The 20548-nt window shown below is 33.7% G+C and overlaps 3 protein-coding genes and 1 pseudogene across 3 annotated transcripts; 2 read left to right on the top strand and 2 right to left on the bottom strand.

Annotated features, from left to right (window-relative positions):
- The first annotated feature begins 653 nt into the window (after positions 1 to 653).
- Positions 654 to 2642, top strand: LOC114419273 (annotated as a pseudogene).
- Positions 792 to 1166, top strand: LOC114419278 (probable 2-oxoglutarate-dependent dioxygenase AOP1). The gene has a single exon (XM_028384918.1). The coding sequence runs from the start codon at positions 792 to 794 to the stop codon at positions 1164 to 1166; it is 375 nt and encodes a 124-aa protein (XP_028240719.1).
- A 3893-nt stretch (positions 2643 to 6535) lies between the features above and the next one.
- LOC114418130 (pleiotropic drug resistance protein 1-like) lies at positions 6536 to 13866 on the bottom strand. Its single transcript, XM_028383312.1, has 21 exons — positions 13364 to 13866; positions 12899 to 13019; positions 12638 to 12811; positions 12385 to 12544; positions 12199 to 12275; positions 12045 to 12098; positions 11325 to 11717; positions 10961 to 11242; positions 10377 to 10693; positions 10116 to 10276; positions 9917 to 10020; positions 9673 to 9829; positions 9402 to 9592; positions 8964 to 9296; positions 8429 to 8719; positions 8273 to 8356; positions 8045 to 8178; positions 7689 to 7916; positions 7423 to 7594; positions 7079 to 7333; positions 6536 to 6965 (listed from the first exon to the last, which is right to left on the bottom strand). Exons 1-21 carry the CDS (start codon positions 13693 to 13695, stop codon positions 6705 to 6707), a joined length of 4281 nt encoding a protein of 1426 aa, XP_028239113.1. The 5' UTR covers positions 13696 to 13866; the 3' UTR covers positions 6536 to 6704.
- Positions 13867 to 15229: 1363 nt separating this feature from the next.
- Positions 15230 to 18976, bottom strand: LOC114418131. Its single transcript, XM_028383314.1, has 2 exons — positions 18784 to 18976; positions 15230 to 18649 (listed from the first exon to the last, which is right to left on the bottom strand). Exon 2 carries the CDS (start codon positions 18534 to 18536, stop codon positions 15375 to 15377), a length of 3162 nt encoding a protein of 1053 aa, XP_028239115.1. The 5' UTR covers positions 18537 to 18649; positions 18784 to 18976; the 3' UTR covers positions 15230 to 15374.
- Positions 18977 to 20548: the final 1572 nt, after the last annotated feature.

Below are 20548 nucleotides of genomic sequence, written 5' to 3'. Positions count from 1 at the left end.
ATGTAAATGGACAAACGTTAACCCTTTATTTAGTTTAATGGAAAAAAGGAAAAATAGAAAAAAACCATTTTAATTCTTTATTATTTATTAAAAAGAAGAGACGAGGATAAAAAATTACTTTTAGGATTATATAAAAAACCTTCCCCACCATAATAGAAGAAAGAGTATTTTTTTTTAGTTTTCTTAAAAATTAAATAATTGTTTTGGTAAATAAAAATTAATTAAATCATATAATAATTTAATGTTAGAAAAAATAATATGTAAAATGTTAAATTTTTTGAAGTTAAATTTAGGTTTTTAATACGAGTAAAGTACTTTTTATACAATTTTTTTATTTTGACTCACTTTCACTTATTTAAATAAGTAGAGAATTATTTTCACTTTTTTTCTTTTTCTTTTTCTTTATTCAAACAATACGTCTCTAGCTTATTCTTATGCTCTATTTCTCTTTAAATTTTATCACTTTTTTTTTTCACTCTTTATTTTACTTATAGTCCAAACAAAGCATAAGAGTGTAGTATCAAAAGTGACTTTAGTGTTATTATTTAATCAAAAATAATTTTTCACCTTATAACTTGTGTATGGATATAAAAAACTTTAACGTAGTACTGCTATACCCTTTTCTTCATAAAAATTAAGATGGATTTATAAAGTAATCAGAAGAGCAAAGACCTAAGCCTCGAGAATGAACTCCACTGCATAGAGGCACTTCTATAAATCTGATTAACAGTGCAAATATAGTGTTTGCAGTTGCTCGTGGAAAGATTGGAAATTAATATTATTAGGATGATATGGGTTCCCAAACAGCTTGCAAGTTTCCTGTTGTGGACTTCACTGATGAGGAGTTGAAACCTGGTACAGCAAAGTGGGGTTCAGCATGCCAAGTGATTCGGAATGCCCTAGAGGATCATGGTTGTTTTTATGCCCTATGTGATAAAGTTCCTATGAAACTTTACAACTCAGTTTTTACTCTAATGGAAGAACTATTTGATCTTCCATTGGAAACAAAAATGCAAAAGATAAGTGATAAGCCCTACCATGGCTATTATGGACAATTTGCTCATCTCCCTCTATATGAATCCCTAGGGATCAATGGTCCATTGACCATGGAAGGAGTTCAAAACTTCGCCAAACTAATGTGGCCAGCAGGATATGATTATTTCTAGTACTTCCTAAAATTAATTTTGTTGTGTTGTTTGATTTTTCATCTACATTCCTATTTCCTAGTCATATATATTTCTTTAACTGAGTCGAATGGTATGATCGTGTGTCCAAACTAATGTTGCTGTTATTGACTATTGTTTTAAACTTTTCATGTTGTGATCGTAGTGAGACTCTTAGTTTTTATGCAAAGCTGCTGGTAGAATTGGACCATATGACTAAAAGAATGGTGTTTGATGGCTATGGTTTGGACAAAAGGCACTGTGATTCCCTTCTCGAATCAACCAATTACATGCTCCGGAGCTTCAAATATAGAGTGCCGCAGAAAGATGAAAAAAATTTGGGATTGCATGCTCACACGGACACCTCCCCTTCTTTACCATTTTGCATCAGAATAATGTAAATGGTTTGCAAGTAAAATTGAAAAATGGAGAGTGGATTGATATTGGTCTTCATGTTTCTGATCCTGGCAAGCGATGCATTTAAGGTGGGTCATTTTTCACATGTGCATGTGACCAGAGTACAAAACGGTTCCTGAATGAAAATGTTTTTGAATTATCTATCTATCTATATATATATATATATATATATATATATATATATATATATATATATATATATATTCTAGCTTTAGTCTTGGTCCCTTGACCTGTGTCAGTTTATTTACGGTTTATTTAGACTTATGTTATAACCACCTGTATAAGTATTTGAGAAAATTTATAAAAATAGTTTAAAATGTGTCTATAAGTTGTTTTCTATATAAGTGTGTACATAATAAATATTTATTGTACTAGACTTTCATTGTACGTTTATTAAAACCAACCTTCATAAAAGTGACAGGAGTTCATTAAATTGACAGCAAGAGAAATTTTCAAATAAATTTACAGAATTGTGCTCTAGTTTTTCATTTCTTAGGTTTGGAGTAACGATAGGATACACTGTTGTGAGCACCGAGTGATGATTATAAATGCAAAGAAGGAAAGGTACTCCATGGGACTATTTTCACTTGGCGGCAAGATGGTTCAAACACCAGAAGAGCTAGTTGATGAAGTTCATCCAAGACGTTATAGGCCATTTGATCATTAAGAATACCTACGTTTCTATGCAACAAAAAAGGCCTTAGAATCCGAGTGTCGAATCAAAGCATTCTGCGGCATAGACTATGCTGATGAAAAGTGAAAAATTAAATGAGACTTGTGTTGATGAGTTCCTGTATCTACATGCATCTCAAAGTTGGGTATAATTTGTCAAGTGGTTCCTCGTACTGTATGGCGCTTTTATTTATTTTGAGTTCATTGACCTAATTCTTAACCATTCCTGCTGAATACAAAGGTGCACCTATTTTCTTTGTCATGGCACGTCAAGAATCTAGAATGTTGGTTATTCTCAATGAACATTAGTAAAGGCATGAGCATAGCATCTAAGCATTTTTTCCTTTTAATCTTTTAATCGTTGAAATTTTGTAGATCAGTAATGTTTAATTATTGGATTAATTTTAGATTATTAATATCAATTATGCAAGTAAGATTTATGATAATTTTTAATATTGATGAATATTAGTTGTCACGAGGTTTTCTTTTAATTTATTCTTTTTTATTTCTACTTCACAGTAAATACACATGTCTAAATTAATTAAAAATTGGATAAAAAATAAGAATATAATTGAAAAAAGAATAATTAATAATATCTTAAATTTTGAAAATAAAAAATAAATATATTTTTTTAAAAAATCCTATAATTAAAAAGTAACAAAGAGTATATGTTATCAACATGATATAATTGTACATTATTTGTTATGTATTTCCAGTCAGTTGGTATTAGTGTTTGAATTGATGCCTTTATAGGGCTGTTTGTCTGTTTTGTGTTATTTATAATATAACTATTAATAAAAATAATTATCTAAGTGTAAATATTTTTTATTTTTTTTCATAAACGTTCAAAATGTATCTACTACTACTTCTCATAAAAAAAAACTATTATCACTATTTTATTTCACTACTTTTTTCCTTCTTTTTCTTAAAAATAAAGATAGAGGCATAGAGTGTCTCTTTCGACTAGTAATTAATAATAAAGATCCTCTTAAACCTTATCCATAATTTAACGTTTTGATTCATAAGATGTTCGTATATTTGTACGTACCTTGAATAAAATATCTAAGGCATCTCAAATTTTGAATTTGTTCTATGAAAGGATGAAATTCAAACCCTTTGTTTTAAGTCCTCATATTTTATTTTATATATGTATGTTTTCCGAAATTGATTTGGGAGTTTAATTAAAAATCTTAAATTGTCACAACTCACAACCATCATAACGTTGCACAAAAAAATTGAGTTACTGGAGAGAATTAGTTTCCTTAACCCCGATTGATTTCGAACCCAGTTTTTGTGTCATCATTCCTGTTTAAAACAAATTAAACTTGTCCCATAAACTTCAAACTAGGCAAAAGATCATTTTTTTTTACTGGCACGAAAAAGGAATAAAAACACACAGAATCTGATATAGAAACTAGAAATATACATGAAGTTGGAGAAAAATCAAGTTTTTTTGTACAAGCTGCAAGCATCAAGAGAAATAAGAACCATGGAATGTACGTCCTGATACAGCAAGCGAGGAGCAATGGTGGGGGTTCTCCTTGTTCTGCTCATCGTCAATTGCGAGGAGCTCAGATTGCGATGCCATGAGTGAAAGGATAGAAGGAAAATGTTACTGTTAGGGCTTATGGCACGTGAGAAATATTCTTAATTTAATAGTTAATATGAAATAAATAAAAATTGTTGATGTAAATAAATAATTAATAAATAACTATTATACTTGCTCAGTCTCGTTAAATCATTACAATTGTCATTTTAAGAATATTATTATTAAATAAGATAAAATAGTTAAATTTTTGTTATGTTTTAAGAGAAGTAGTGCTAACCTAATATTTTATTGTTATGGTTTTTGAACACCTTTTCTCTTGAAAAATCATTTATATTTGAGAGACTAATATACAATATTTTTTTTCTTATATTTGAGAATAAATGAAAGAAAATATGTTATTTATTTGGTATGTTATTTTATATTGTAAGGAATATATATAGATAGATAGATAATTTAACAATGTTTGGGTTGGTGAATGGTGAGTTATTAGTGTGTGCTAATGCGGCTCTCCCCACTAAGAGATCTTTCTTCTGCATCTTGAAGCTCCAAGACTCTATAATTTCCAAAACACTGCAACGCTTCACAACCTTCAGAAGGTGGCCAAGGTTGCGCAAGAAAGACGAACAAGAGTGAACGCCTCTGGTTATGATACTGAGGATGCATGGTGTATGAATTATGCATACGGTTCACCTATTATATCCAAACCATGGATAATGGATCAGACTAACGAGTAACGACCCTCTTTTTGCATGGATTAATATTCAAATAGAAAATTCCTAAGTCTTCATTTTTTTTTCCTAATTCTAATAAAAACATTAAACAATAATTGATAGTATTAAAAACAAAAATAGTCTGTGAGAGCTAGTTTTAACCCACAGGTTAAATGGATCATTAAATAAGTTTGTGTTTAAATAGATTAACATAGTCCTTACTCACTTAATCTGCAGATCAATTGGATTTTCAACATCGGGATGGGATATAGTAGAATTCTCCGGAGTTATTATGACTATTATTAAGACTGTTACTTGGCAATGGGTTTTGTGAAAAATAAGGCGATTAAGTTGGGCTTTAAGCATAGTTTTATCACTTTAAAAAAATGGTTTTATTGGTTTATTGTTGATAGGTAAATTTAACATATCCAAAAACACATACGTATTTGAAGATTGGTTTACTGTTATACCGGAAAAGAATAATTATGTAACAATATGTTGGTGAACACGAGTAAGAGATAAAAATGAAAAAAATATAGATTTTATAAGTAATATAATTTGACATATAGAGAGAGATAGGGACAAATTAAAGATGTTTGTTTGGTGTATAAAAAATCTGAGTATTTATATATCATGACTCATGAGAAAATATAGTTTTAATGGGATAGGAATTTGTGATTGAGAATAATTAAATTAAAGAACAATATTTAAATATTTTCAAGTAACATATACCAAAATATTTAAGCACATATATACAACAAACAAAAACACACATATGCACATTTTAGAGAGGAATTAATTTATTCCAGATTACTATAAAAATACAATAAAAGAAATCAATAAAAAAAAAAAAGATGAGAAGAAGAAATGTCACGATTCATTTATAGGAATGCTCTATAACAAAGATTTTTTTAAAAATATTGTATGAAAAAAATACCTTTTTTTGGTCAATCACGTACGAGAAGCCATTTTCGTATCAGATCGAAGAGAAAAAATAATAAGTCAGAACAATAAAATGGTATTTGTAGTGCACAAGTTATTTGAATAAGGTATCAGAAAATAAACCAAACCTTATTCACTCAAACCCCAAGCATCCTAATTCAATTGCAGCCTGTTAATCAATTTGACAACATATGATTAGAGCTGATTCCCTTGATTTCAGAATATTTAGATAAGAAATTGACAGTCATAAAAGAAATCAATATTTTTATTACTGATTCAATAAATTATCAAACCAACTTCAACTCTGGGATTAATTTGATAGATATCAATATCAACCACCTACTTGATCATTCTTTTTTATTTCTTTAATCATAAGCTGAAATTAATCCTCCAAACTAGACTAAGAATTGGTGAAACAGTATTATTTTGATTTGAACAGAAAAGCAAAGAACATATTAAAATCATATGGTACAACTCAACAAGTAACTATTCTGCTAAATTCTTGCAACGAGAACAAAGGTCCCCCACCACCCCAACCCAAGATCATAATAAAAAGTGTGAGCAACTTTTAATACGGCTGTGGCCTCTAAAAGACGGTTCTTCTTCTCAAGCACTCCCTCTAGACTTTCAATCTGGCTATACAACCACTCTACACCGTCAAGAGGGCAATTCAACCACTCCACAAGGCACAAAAGCCTGGCGATGGTGGCCTCTGCATTGGAAGAAACACGTAGAACTACATTGATTTGATTTCTTGGGGAGAGACTCAGATTGGGTAGCCATCAGCATAGAGAAGACGCTGAGCGTTAGTATATAATGAGAGGATGATGAATGAATTATTCAAGCAAATGAGCAGAAAAGCTCTTACAAATGTAAGAGGGTATATATATACGTATGGTCCCGCATTGGACTATACTTATTTGCTAAATTAAACGAGTCTCTTTTTATATAGTTTGCATCCAGTGTATTTTGTTCATTGGTTGGACTACTGGATTCCACGATAATGCATTCGTCCATGGGCTTTTGCAGTTATCTGGTTAAAGAATTTGGTTTACATTAACAGGCATTTTAACAAGTTAAACTGAGAAGATTTTTAAGAAAAATGTTAATGCATAACTAAGTCTGATGATACAAAAGTGACATATTATCGACAAGTGGTGCATGAATATGACAAATAGGATACAATAATGTGGGAAAAAAAAATCTTAGAAAAACATGAAGGATCACTCGTGTTGGCAAAAGGAGCCTAATCTATCGCCTTTGGAAGTTGAAGGCCTTGATTGAGACAGCAAAAATAATAACAAATAGCACTGCAAACCCAGAAACCATAATTGCTGAAACTCCTACGAAATCATGTTTGATACCCAAATGACTTCTTATGAACTCTTGCACTGACATATTTTCTGATTTCATCACATTGGTTATATCCCCAAACTGCGAGGCAACCAACCCGTATATGGTCCAGGCCACTGGACATGCCCAATAGTACCACCTCCACCACACAGGAATGCTCTGTTTAAAAAGGTAACAAAATCGAAAATATAATAGTGAGGATCATCATAAAGACATCCATTGAATTGAATCCATTCTTAGATACAACGCATTCAAAGGTTGGAAATACTTACTGGTCGTGCAATGACAAACCCTGAAAAGAGGTTCCAAATTCCATAAAATGCAGAAGCCACAACTGAAGCGACATGGTGATTTGGTGTAACTGCCACAGTCATCATGCCATAGAAGGTGAAGTAGCACAATGTGAAGTACATGAAAAACACGTACCAAAAGAACTTCTGTAATGTCCATTCAAATCCCATCATAGCATAAACTATGACAGAATATGATGTAGCTTGCACAAAAACATAAGGTAGCTCTATTATAACCTATGAACATCAAGGAGTGAGTTGTGTTAAAATTGGTATGTAAGTTACATCGCAATTATATTTCTTTTATATAAAAGAGATCTTATTACTTGTGCAAGTGCATAAGGCAAGGCAGAATACATTCCGGCAGCTCTTTCTCTATAAAAGACAGTTCTTTCAATGGCTACCACTGGTTGTACAGAGGCAGAATTTTGGACCCCAACAAAGAGAACAGCATTATACATAGAACCCATGGCATTAAATAGGTCCTGTCTGCTAGAGCTGGAAGCCATTAAAAGGAATCAAAATTCAAATAGAAAAACAAAATTTGGCTCAATTTAATCTATTATTTCTAATTTTCTGAAATTTGACTTACTATTTGCCTCCAAGGTCCCAGAACATTGTTCCAAACAACACGGCTGTGACAGTAGTTGATAGAAATCTCACAGCAGTGTATGGCGGATTGCGCCAATATGACCAATGTTGTTTCCATAAGCAAGCTAGGCATTGAACCAAAAGTGACTGAGGATATTGAGTAGGAAAATGAAGATCTTTTGAACCAGGAGCGGGGTTCCCTAGTTCAGATATAAGTCGCTTGTTTCTCCTGAAGAATAGTCAATAGTGTATAAAAGCTTAAGCCTTTGTTCTAAATAAATCCTCACACATACATGACACATATGTATATGTGTTACTATAGTTAATATAATTCCATACCCATACATATTATCTTACCTGCACAGCCCAGAATTTCTGTATATTTCATGAAAATCAACACCTAAATTAAGTTCTTGTGCTGGAGTTGTGACTTCCAACATCCAAGTTGCCGGGTTGTAGCCATCTTTGATTTTACCAACCCCTTCAATGCTCTGACCAATATAAAAGAATGAAAAAGAAGTAAATATTAGAAAAAAAATTATAGCTATCTACTTTAAATAATATTGAATTCAAGTTGCACCTAACCTCAAAATACTTGATCATTTGACTAGAATGACGTCCCAATGGCCCAACGTATATTTCTTGCCCTCCCCGCTTCATTAGGAATAACTAGAATCACATGTAGCACATATCAGACTCGAGACTAATGGACGAAGAACTATAAAACACATCTTCTAATACCTCATCAAAAGCTTCAAATATGTCAATGCTTGGCTGATGGATGGTGCAAACAACTGTTCTTCCTGTGTCAACTGTGTTCCTAACAGTTCTCATAACAATTGCAGCGGCCCTAGCATCTAACCCTGAAGTAGGCTCATCCATGAAAATTATGGACGGATTAGCCACTAATTCAACTGCTATTGTTAGCCTCTTGCGTTGTTCTGTTGAGAGACCATTCACACCAGGCAAGCCAACCAGTGAGTTCCTCAATGGGTTCAACTCCACGAGTTCCATGACTTCCTCAATGAACATCTACAACCATATTTCAGATCCAAAAGTGACAATGTGTTTGGTTACACGTTAGTTACTTACATTGGCAATGCAACAGGAAACAAGCATGTGGTCAGTTCTAAGTTCAGAAAGTCAATTCTCTGGATTAATGTACAAAAACATTAAATTTGTAAATTGCTTTGGACCGTGTTAATTTAAGTAAAAAGAAAAATAACAAAAGGGTGCTGTTGTGTTGTGTGTTGACTCTTAAACTGTAGATGCCAACCTTTCTAGTGTAGGCTTCAACTTCTGCAGGTAAACGAAGCCATGCAGAGTAGACCAACGACTCATAGACAGTAACATGAGGAGAGTGGATATCGTTCTGCTCACAATAACCAGAAATACGAGCAAACGTTTCTTGCCTTTTGGGGTAGCCAGAAACTTTTATGTTTCCCTCAATATACCCACCAGTTTTCCTTCCGGCTAAAACATCCATCAATGTAGTTTTACCAGCACCACTTACACCCATCAAGGCAGTGAGAACACCAGGCCTAAATGCACCACTAACACCTTTCAAAAGCACCAACCTGTCCTCCCTTACACCTTGATCCTTCATTTCCTGCCAATCCCAATAATTACGTTTTAATTTTGTATTTTTTGGACAATCGGTAAACTAAGCTAAAGTCACCACTAAAAACCCAAATGTTATTTATAAGCGACTTACCAGTGGCATATCAACAGAGTAAACTATTTGATCAAATGTGATAGAATATGGTTCAAAAGGAAGAATCATTCCTCTTTTCTTTTTGTGGCTAGAACTCATAACAGCAATAGCTCTTCCAGCACTTTCTGCTATCCCATTAGTCATACCGCTTTCTGATTCTTCAGTTATTGTTGTCTGTGGCGTATCATATGCTGCAAAAATAATGTATACTTATTAATGAAGTCTGTCTTCACTGCAACAATTTAGAATAACCAAATGTGAAATTACTCACGATTGAGGTAAGTGAGAGCCAAAGTGTATATAATGTTGAAAAGGATCATAAATCCAATCAACGCCCCAATTCCTATCCAATACCAATATGCATGTGTGAAGAACCCACGGGACTCCAAAATTTGAATTCCCAACGTCTTATTTGAATTTGGGGTGAACTGTAATTGAAAAACAAATAAATTAGGCCAGCACGTTTTTTTAACATAAAGTAAATTATCTCTAAAGTTGCTAGTTAAAGAAATTACGTGGTTCCAACTATCTCCAAGGAATTCATTCACCACTATTGCATTCTGTCCATACATTAAAGGTGAAATCCAGTAACCCCAAATCCACCAGTTCTTGATATCATCTGTTTCATTGCCAATGAAAACAAAGAAGCATTAATATCAACTTCCATTATGTGATGAATGCAATAATTTTATTACATTTGTTAACTGAACTCACTTCTTGACAGAACGAAGCCACCTAATGCAAATAGAACGAGAAGTGCAAAGGACCCAAATGTGCTGGCTACAATCATGTTCCTACCCAGTGCTGCAATAGCTCGAAACAATCCAGAAGACATTTGGTTTATCAATAGTAGCACAAGGTACTGCTTTAACAACCTGCATAAAGAATGAGAGTTCAAACCAAAAGTAAACACTACAAGAAAACAAGCAGAACTAGTCCTCACTCATTGCAAATAGATGAAGGAAACTTGTTTACCTCCCAACATTTGGATCAAATCCAATTACATAGTAGGTGAGAAATACCCAAACAGCAGCCTCTATAAATGTAATAGGAATCTTGAGGATCCATGAGGGAATGGCATATGCCCATGAAGGATAAAATAGAAGGTCTCGTTGCTTGTAGAAAATGGGAAGCTTTACAATGGTCATTGAAATCTCAGCCAGTCCATTAAACATAAGAATTACTACTGCGAAAAATAGAGCACCAGTATAAACACCTCCATCATTCAAGGAATTACGGTGCATCTCAGTTCGCAGAAACATTGTCATGGTCAATATTGCCAGGATTGTAAGCTATGAAAAGCAAAGAAAGAAAAATCAGAAATAGAAACCATTTATAAAAGATAGTTATAATTTCAAATTATATTAGATTAGTATCAAAACATTTATTCATACTAGTAGTAGGACAAACACAATACAGAGGTGAATGAGAGTAATTAATTTATAAATAATTACAATGCATCAGTTGTAGTTAAAAGGTTAAATAGACAAAAAAAAAATGTGTACACTAAAAGTGGTTATTGCATTTATATTGTTATGCATAAAGCAATTAGAACTCACTTGGAACAGCTTGAAGATGTAAACAAATGAATTCCTTTTCATAAGCAAATACTCTCTTGAGAAGTTAGCCTTTAACAATTCCTTCTTGTTAACACCATACTTTTTAGTGGTTAATGCTGCTGGGTGGCTCTTGGACTTGTCAAAAGGAGTTGCAAGCTCTTCTCCAATTCTCCTACCAACATGGAATGACTGAAATGCCTCAGCAAATTCAGTAACAGTTACAAACCTGTATGATTCATCTCTGTGAATCCAATACTGCTCTTGATCCTTTCTTGAAGTTACCTGCGAGAAGTGATAAATTTATGTGCATATTTTTCAACAAAAAACTTCAAACGAGGGATACAAAAGAAAAACTTTGACTTACTTCTTGTAGAAAGTCAGCTACGCCTTTCCTCTCAGGACATTGGAAACCCACATATTCAAAAAATTCAAGAACATACTCACGGGGTCCTTGGTAGACAATTTGACCATCAGATATAAGAACAATGTCATCAAAAAGTTCATAAGTCTCCGGTGCTGGCTGGAGTAGAGAGATAACTGCAGTTCCATTAAGAATGTGAACATATTGCCTAAGTGACTTCACAATTTGGAAAGTTGTGGAACTGTCTAAACCAGTTGATATTTCATCCATAAATAGAGCATTTGCTGGTCCAACCAACATCTCCCCTGTAGTAACCCGCTTCCTTTGTCCTCCAGATATACCGCGCAACATTTCATCCCCCATCATTGTATCAGCACATATATCCAACCCCAAAATCTGCAAAATATTAAAGTAAATACCTTGTGGGTTCATTTCATAATAATCTTTAAGAGTAAAATATGTTTCTAGTGCCTCAGAATATCTCTAAATTCAGTTTTAGTTCATGCAAAAAATTATTCCATTTTAGTTCCTACATTTTAATAGCAACACTTGTTTTTAGTCCCTGATAAGATACTAAAATCACATCACTTTTATTAAATGTAAGGACTAAAAATATATTAAATTTTTATTGAAACTAAAACCAAATTTTGAGATATTTTAAGGGTTGAAAATCATATTTTACTCTAATCTTTAAAGCATGAGAAAACCTTATTTTAATGTTACCTTCAGTACATAATCTGTTACCAAACTTGCCTCCTGGCCTCCTGTTGCAGCTGCCTGGTATACCACAAGCCAATCAGATGTAGAGATATTATTTCCTTAGTTATAGAACTGGCTTAAATTAATGCAATATGTGATAATTTAACTTCTTTTTCACCTTCATGTAGACATCAATATCCGGGTCTGGCTTGATCTTTGCTTCTTTTTCTCTTCTAGCCAACTCAGATAGCAAGTCTGGATCATAACAAATAATGAACAGTACCCCACATTAGATATGAAGAAATTGGTCTGGTGAAAATTGGCATGGCATTGATTCAAAATAAAAGAATAAAAAATGGCTAACCATAACGTGTTCCAACCCCTTGGCACCTTGCTGAGAATGCCAAGGTTTCCCTCACTGTCATTTCTCCAATGTGAACATCATGCTGGCTAATGTATGCAGCTGTTCTCTGAGGAACAAACTCGTTCATTTCATGCCCATTATAATTCACTCTCCCTGACACCTTGAGGACACAAAGGCATTTAATTAATTTAAACTAAAACTACCACTTTCTAAAAGACAAGTGAAAAAAAAAAAAAAGGAAATCGCTTTTCACCTTTAGAGTTGGATCAAGTTTTCCTGAAAGGGCCAAAAGGAGTGTGGTCTTTCCTGAACTTGGAGGACCCAGAAGTAGTGCCATCCTGCGAGGTTTGATGATTCCACTAACATCCCTAAGGATAGTAACATGTTTCTTTTTGCCTGAGAGAATATGGAGAGAAGTAAAGAAACTCTAGAAGAGCAAAGAGAAAAAGATTGTGAGTGAGACTTACTCCAGAACAATGAAACACAGTTTTTAGCTAGAATCTGTCAAATGTACCTCCACCATATTAGTAACGAAGTTCAGGAAGGTTGGCAAAGCTCTGCTTCCCACGTAAGCCTCTGCCTCAACATTTAAATGCTCATATCGAACTTCAATTGTTGGAATATCAATCCCAACTCTGAAAAAGAAAATTAGGAAAAAAAGAAATAGCATGATGGAGACCTTATTACTGTATGATACTATTAACTACTGGATAATAAATAATAATAGGAGAAAACTTAGATACAATTATTTAGTTGTTTCTCCAATCAGAATTTGAGTTTTACTCCGATAATAACCTATGTTGATTTTTAACACAAACCTACTGAAGTGAAACTTCAATTCTAATTGGAAAACAACACACAAAACACTTAACCACGTGCATACAAGTTTTGCCCATAATTATATTACACAAACAGAACTAAAAATTCTAATAAATAAAACTAAAAAGAGAAGAAAGAGCATTGCATCCTTATTCCTTACCTGTCAATTCGTTCCTTGAGCTTCAATAGTAACGTCTCATTGTCCTCTTCAGCAACATTGATCAACCTGTCCAACAGTTTCTGTCTTTCTTGAAATCCAAGTTCAGTTATATCAATCTCGTTGGCGACTCCACGCGAAGTGGTCAACAACCCTTTCCTCAAACGGTTGTAAGTGGGGAGTTTCTCAAGTGCAGCCCATTTCAGAGCTTCTTCATCGTTGTCTTCTTCATGCCGCGAGGACCTTGAAAAAGCCTCCATTATACTGTTTCTCCAAACTGTAGAACTGTTAGCACGTAAACTATTCCTTGCTCTATATATATCACTCCCCTCCATCTAAGCAAGTAAAAGTCTAAAACACTACAACTTGCAAACTGCTATCTATGATGAGGCGAATATCAAAGAACATTGATATTTTTAGCTAAGAGAAAGTGCTACTTAAGTAGATGAAAAAAGAACATTACTTTTTTCAGTTTCAGATGTATATTCAACTTTCTTAACAATGAAAATGGGGTGGGGAAAGCATGTCTTTATATATACCTTAGATGGTTGATGCACAACCTGGCGTGAACTGATAACTGTTTACTCGAATCTAATGAGCAATTTTTGTTTTTAATTTTGAATTCTTTTTGCTTATTGTGTTCTCACATGTAACTAAAGAAAGTCAAAAGTAGTTTGATAAACATGGCAACGTGGAAGGCATAGATATGCTATAAGAGGCCCCTCGAGTCATGCCGTTGCATTAATGCATGCTATTTTGGTTACTGACAATGAAAGTATTTCTTCTACAACGTTTTAATGAGCCGGTTCTACAACAAACATGCTACCGAATTTTAGTTATGACGATGAAACTTGGAAATTGGATGAATAGATATTGTTGAGGGTTGAAAGTTGAGTCTTCATTAAATGTTAATCTCATTTAAGATAATAGTTTTCGGACAAATTATCCCATTTTGTTTTTCAATTACTATGATAATTGAAGCTTCTTAAAAACTAGATTGCTGCTAAAATTTGTTTAATCTGAAATTGTATACTCCATCCGTCCCTAATTATAATATGATCATTCTCGGATAGTTGTTTCTTCTTTTTTATAAAATTTAGATGCATTAATTTTTTTTCCTAGGTATCCTTACTTATTAATTCTTTATTCAAAGGTTATTGAAAAACAATTAAATGGATACAGAAATAATAAAATGTTAATTTTGAAATAGTAGTACAAATAATTAATAGATTTAATATGACTAGCTAAATTAATTACTTTTCCTAAAGAACTTGAATGAGTTGAAATGATCCTATAATTAGAGACAATATTAACTACAGTTTAAGATTTATTTGTAATTTTTTAAATTTATTTAAGAAATGATGAGTTAAAGAGTCACTTGTTATTTTTATGAAAAAATAAAAAATTAAATTATTGTCATTATGGCTCTAATTTGATTTTTAATATGAAAGTAAATATTTAAAAAATAATTGATTCGATAATATAGGTTATCAAATTAATTTCTTTTAAATGTTCATAAAGTCCAAGTTGACCGTAAATAACTACTACTACGTTTTCTAAGCATGTTAAGGTTTAATACTCGGCCGTAACTTGACCGTATGTATGAAAAATGTTTGTTAAGTGATAAGTTAACCATGATAATTTTTAGAAGTGAACTTCCATTTCTGACCTTTTTGTTATGCAAATTTTCTGTTACGAGTAAACTTCCATTCCTAAGCTTTCTTGAATCAAATTCATTACAGCCCAAATAATAATATACAAAATAAAAACCCTCGGTCCTTTGATCTCAATCTTGTAAAGTACAGCAATAATTGGAGAATAAGGAATCAAAAGTTGGTTATAAAAAAGAAGAAGACGAAGAATCAGAAGTTGAAGAGTAAAACCACAACAAAATTCACTTGATTATTGAGTATGTGAGCAACCTCATACATAATAGTACATCCACCCAAACCCTTACTTACTTTTCATATATGGGTGTACAAAAGCTGTTGTCAGTAATTCTAAAGTGTTTACATCATTCTACATCAACTTGCTCATTCTCTTTTACAGCAGCACCATTGATACCAGGAACTAGTTCGGATTCACCAGCCCTAGAAGACAACCTTTGGTATCTGAAAGTTGGGAGAAGCTTATACTGCCCAAATGTCAGAAACTGACTCAGCTTCTCATAGCCCCATCTTTGTTGAATATAGACCACAATTGCAAGAATAATAGCAGTCACAGGAATGGCAATATCCCCAAATTTTGAGTAAAAATCCAAATTAGGATTGACAAATTCAGAGTCCTCAGAAAAGTAAGGATTTGGAACTGGAGCTCGAATGTAGTCATATATGTGAGGAAGAAGTCTGACCAGAGTGATTCCAATAAAATATAGTTTTCTGAGAGGTTTGCAATCGATATGCCAGACTAAGTTCCCAATAATTTGAGGAAGCAAGAAAAAGTCTTCAACAAGACCTACATATTCTTCCAGGTCTGTTGCCCAACCCGGCAATGAATGAGAATTTCTTCCATCAACCAAATAAGTCTTTGCTATAAGAGCCTTCTGGCTGGTCTTTGTGCCATGAATCATTAGAACAATTACATACCCTATCACATGTATGGTGACGGTACAAAGAAATATCAATTTATCACTGGGGACACGATGTGGCTCAAGAGGGGTACGCATTTGCAATCTGATGCGAGACTTCCATACCTTTTGAAAAAGTCGCAGAGTTACTAGCAATGATACAATCAGTAGCAGTTTCACAGTGTAATCAATGACATGGAGCCACTCACTGCTCTCCAATTCACTAGATGACACATCATAAGATTCAGAAACCATTTTCTTAAAAAGAGCTTCTGCACCTGTGACCAGAGGAATGCTATACCCAAGAGCTTGAACACCTAGCACCACAAGAGATATATAGGAAAGAGAATCCACATTCTGTTGTATATAAAACAGTTGGCTTAAAATGCACCCGATGGCAAATGAAAGCGTCAAGATTCGGAGAATCCCTTCAACACCTCTGCGTGAGAGAACATCCTCACGTTGTTTCCTGTATATGATTGGAAATGTTTTGAGCTTTATTGGATCGAATCGAAGGGCATCGTCATCAGTCCTTTGACTTTCTATCGAAATTGTAGCTCTGGGATCGACTAGCCACCGAGTTGTGGTAGGAGGATAAGCCACAACCACCTGAATCAAACAGTCCATTCCAGCCTCAAGGTCATAGCTCTGATATAAGACCTTCCATGGTGCTCGCACATCTCTGCAACCAATTAGATACAACTTTCCCACATGTGGATCATAAAGACCCTCCAGAAAAAGCACAGAAAAATTACTATAACCTTTTCCAGTAAGACTGAGCTGTGCAGATACATTTATAAGAAGCTGTTTTTCTGTATATTCAGCAGCCTTGGCAAGATCTGGTGTTTCCTGTTCAGATTCCGAACTATTTTTAGTATACAAATAGCGCCCAAACAAGGGACCAATGGAGAGAATTTCCATTTGAATATCGACTTTTGGGGCCAGGACATTAGGCACAGGGTCAGGAAAACCAGAGACATGAAAAGTGAGATCTTCTGAAAGAACAGACAGGCTATCTTGGTATGCCTCATTATCTTCAAGTTTGGGAAATGTTAGCAATGATTTCTTAATGACAGTTGTAAAACTGAAGGGCTCATTTTTTTCTAGGACAGTACCAGCCAAATTAATTTTAGAGTAACTGTAATTTGGGTTAGTGAGCTTGAAATAATTCCAGAGTTCGTAAGGTAGCACAAGTTGCTCAAATGATAGGGGAAAGAAGGCACTACTGTTATTAATGGGAGACAAAGTTCCCAAAATAATACTATGTTGCTTCAAGGAAAAAGTGGTAGGAATATACATACAGATCCGAGTATTACAGCTACTACCTCCAGCATCAACAAGTCCAAGGCAACCAACCATGCAAAGCTGCCCACTAGAAGGCTTCCAAATCCCTTCGGCGGCAAGAGACGTGTTGCTGGGCCCAGACCTTTTTGCTGCAGTATACTGATTCTCTGATGGAGAAACTGCTCTAAAAACCGTTGATACCCTAGCAGAACCAGTATTACTCTTACTAGTTGCTCGCTCACAGATAACATCCTGCATATAAAGTTTAACATCTTGAAAGCCTCCATCAGTTGATTTGATTCCCTCAACTGACAAAAAAGGACCTAATTTACTGCAGAAATCATCTGTGCCATTGCATCTCCAGTTTGAAACAACAGATAAAGGTTTGTCTCTAGTAATTTCTTCAAGGATTTCACAAAACCTCACCCCTTGGTAGACACTAATGCCATCATCCGTCAGGTTATCCTTAAATGGGTATGGATTGCATGCTTTGGATACAATTTGTTGGGAGCCAAATGCATACTTTGCTGACTTGCCCAACTGCGAAGATATGTGAACCACATCAAAGAATTTAGAATTGGATTCACGGTTCAAACTTCTTAACTCTCCACTAATCATCCTGTTTGTTAGAGTGAATGCCATGGGATAGCGAAGAACTAGCATAATTTGATCATCTTCTGACAACGGTATATCACTGGGGTTCTTCATCCATTCCCACGGGTTGGCAGGGTCAGCCTCTCGAGTTGGAAGCATAGTGTTCCCTAACAAACACAACACCCTTTCCCCACCATTTTTCTTGGATTCAGTGTAAATCCCTTGGAAGGGAATTGAGAGCTGAGAATGGCTGGGCCATAACTGAAATTCAGCATTCACATCATATGCATTGTCCACAAAATTACCGTCTCGAGTAATTCCTATCACCATGAAACCATTGATAGGAATCAACTTCTTCAACCGGTGGTCATGATCAACATCCGATACCCAAAAAGAAACCAAGTTCAACGGAGCACGGTCTCCAGACAAGGTCCCAGGAGATTTGTTGGCATCAAATGGCATTATGGGAAACTTACCCCCATCCTGCCTCCAATCCCCATTCGCAAAAGAAAGCTCTCCTTTCATACCAGTAACACTATATTGATATCTCAATTCAGATGAAGCAGATAACACAGAGGCACATTGTTTCTGAACTTCACTCATTCGATCATACTTATAGGTTACATGAGAGCTCCTATCAAAACTATACATTCCCTCAGGGTAGCGTGAATTTGCCAGAACAAGGTCACAAACAAACCAAAGAGCAACAATGGCTGAAAACGGAAACTTCATGATTCCGGGCAACAAAAGTTAATCACTTTTCTTTAGAAATCCAGTAAACTAAGAGACCCAAATGGTTTTCTTGTCGAGATTCAATGAAAAAATGAGCTTCATTACATCCACGACTACCAATAGGGATGGAAATGCAGGCAGCACACAAAAGCAACCACAGATCAGAGTCTCAAAAGAAGATCTAAAGAGAAGAAACAAAAGCATAACAAGTGAAGGCTCAAGGTCCGAAACAAGTGAGAGAACAAACCTGAATCTGACACGGATCAAAGTATCACTGTTTGCTGTGACTGGTGTTTGAAGCGAGATTGCGGGATTTTCAAGTGAGAGAAATGGAAGTTGGAAGACAGAAGAAGCAACAATGGACTTTAACGTAAGATGGAAGACTTGAAGTAGAAGATTAGAAGTAGCTGTCGTCTGTTTGGTCTTCCAGATCCAAACTATTTTGCTTCCTTTTTTTCACTAAAATAAATCGAAAGACAATATTCTTTTTTCTTTTTAATTTTTAATATCTTAGTTTGGTGGCGTGTATTTATCATTCATTTAATATCATTTTTTTTTTTGAAAATATGTAAAGAAATCTCACATTTAAAATTATGATTTCTAACTTTAGTGGTGTGTTTTTATTTTATTATATTTGAGTGCAGTTTTTATATACTATTAGTGTATTTAAATTGGATTCTTAATTTCTTATTATTTAAGTATTTAACCTTTGGATGAATAAAAATAAAACTTTGGAGAATATGTATAGAAATAGAAAAACAATATTCTTCTCTTTTTAATTTGTAATTTCTTACTTTGGTGGCCAATATTTATTATTGAATCTCAAATTTTAAAGAAACTCTAATATTTTTTAATATCTAAAGAATAGTTTTTATTTCATAAAGAAAATATTTAATAAAAATGATTTTTATATTTTTATTGAACAATTAAGAAAAGTAATAACATAATGTTATAAGATGATTTAGTGTTCTTGAGTTCTGATACTTAAGTTGAAATTCTACAAATTAAAAAAATAAAAAAAAATTATTTAAACATTATTTGGAGGAAAAAATAAAAGACCTTCTACTATAACATGGTTTGGGAATGGAGGACGAGTATGAAAAAAGAAAGAACGCATCATAAAATTTCTACTATGCTTGAATTTTCAGCTGTAGACACACTAAAACCTAATAAGTTTCAAGGATGCAATTAAAAGCAGTATCATGGTATAATGAGGTGGGCTTGAAGGAGGGTTCTCTCAAATAAAGTGGGTTATAAAGAGAGTTGGAAGCTTCAAGCCTTCAACTAATATTCTTGGAGCAGCTTGCGTTGACGTTTACTGGGCTAGTAGTAGTAGTAGGTCAGACAAGGCTCTTCATAATATTACCATTAAGCTGTTATTGTAGTAACATGGCAAAAAAAATTAAAAGAAAATAATGTGAGAAGAAATTAAAATTAAGTTATGTAAATCTAAGACATTACAATACAATCAAGCACTAACGTAACTTGTACAATATTAGAAAATTGCCAATAATCACTTAACTCTAAGTTAACTAATAGTCAACTATAACTTAACTAATAGCCAACTATCCAACTAATGAGTAATAGTCCACTGGCGTGGTAAAATAAGATATATTTTATTTTGAAGAAAAAACAATTAATGGAAAAGTAGCAAATGCGTTGGAGTACATTGCTTCAAAAATAATATAATAACTCTCGAGACATTAAAAGAAACAAAATTTATGGCAAAATATTAAGTATAAATTTAAAAACTAAATTAAAGTGTAAACTTAAATATGGAATGAGTAATTAAATGACTTTCACTTATCGTTTTAATTTTTTATTTTGTAAAATATCAAAAAAAAATTATCAATTTACTAGAAGTTGAAAGAAAGTAGATTAAGGGTTTGTGTCTCAAATCTAGTCCCTTATGATCATTGTCATAAGATAATTATCATAGGAACCACTAAGGGTTATAAAACTTCATATAATTTTAAAATTAAACAATAGTTTATCACAAAACTTTTCATGCA

This window comes from Glycine soja, chromosome 7, assembly GCF_004193775.1.
Source record: "Glycine soja cultivar W05 chromosome 7, ASM419377v2, whole genome shotgun sequence".
NCBI lineage: Eukaryota > Viridiplantae > Streptophyta > Magnoliopsida > Fabales > Fabaceae > Glycine > Glycine soja.
The sequence above is the reverse complement of the archived record's forward strand: the minus strand, read 5'-3'. Positions and strand labels throughout refer to the sequence as shown.

What these genes read in the sequence shown, in the direction of transcription:
- LOC114418131 (XM_028383314.1), bottom strand. Translation starts at nt 18,536, where the DNA reads ATGAAGTTTCCGTTTTCAGCCATTGTTGCTCTTTGGTTTGTTTGTGAC.
- LOC114419278 (XM_028384918.1), top strand. Translation starts at nt 792, where the DNA reads ATGGGTTCCCAAACAGCTTGCAAGTTTCCTGTTGTGGACTTCACTGAT.
- LOC114418130 (XM_028383312.1), bottom strand. Translation starts at nt 13,695, where the DNA reads ATGGAGGGGAGTGATATATATAGAGCAAGGAATAGTTTACGTGCTAAC. An exon ending in CTCAAGGAACGAATTGACAG is followed by an intron (nt 13,020 to 13,363) that starts GTAAGGAATAAG and finishes TTTCTTTTTCAG; the next exon opens with AGTTGGGATTGATATTCCAA. An exon ending in TTTGATCCAAATGTTGGGAG is followed by an intron (nt 10,277 to 10,376) that starts GTAAACAAGTTT and finishes TTCTTTATGCAG; the next exon opens with GTTGTTAAAGCAGTACCTTG.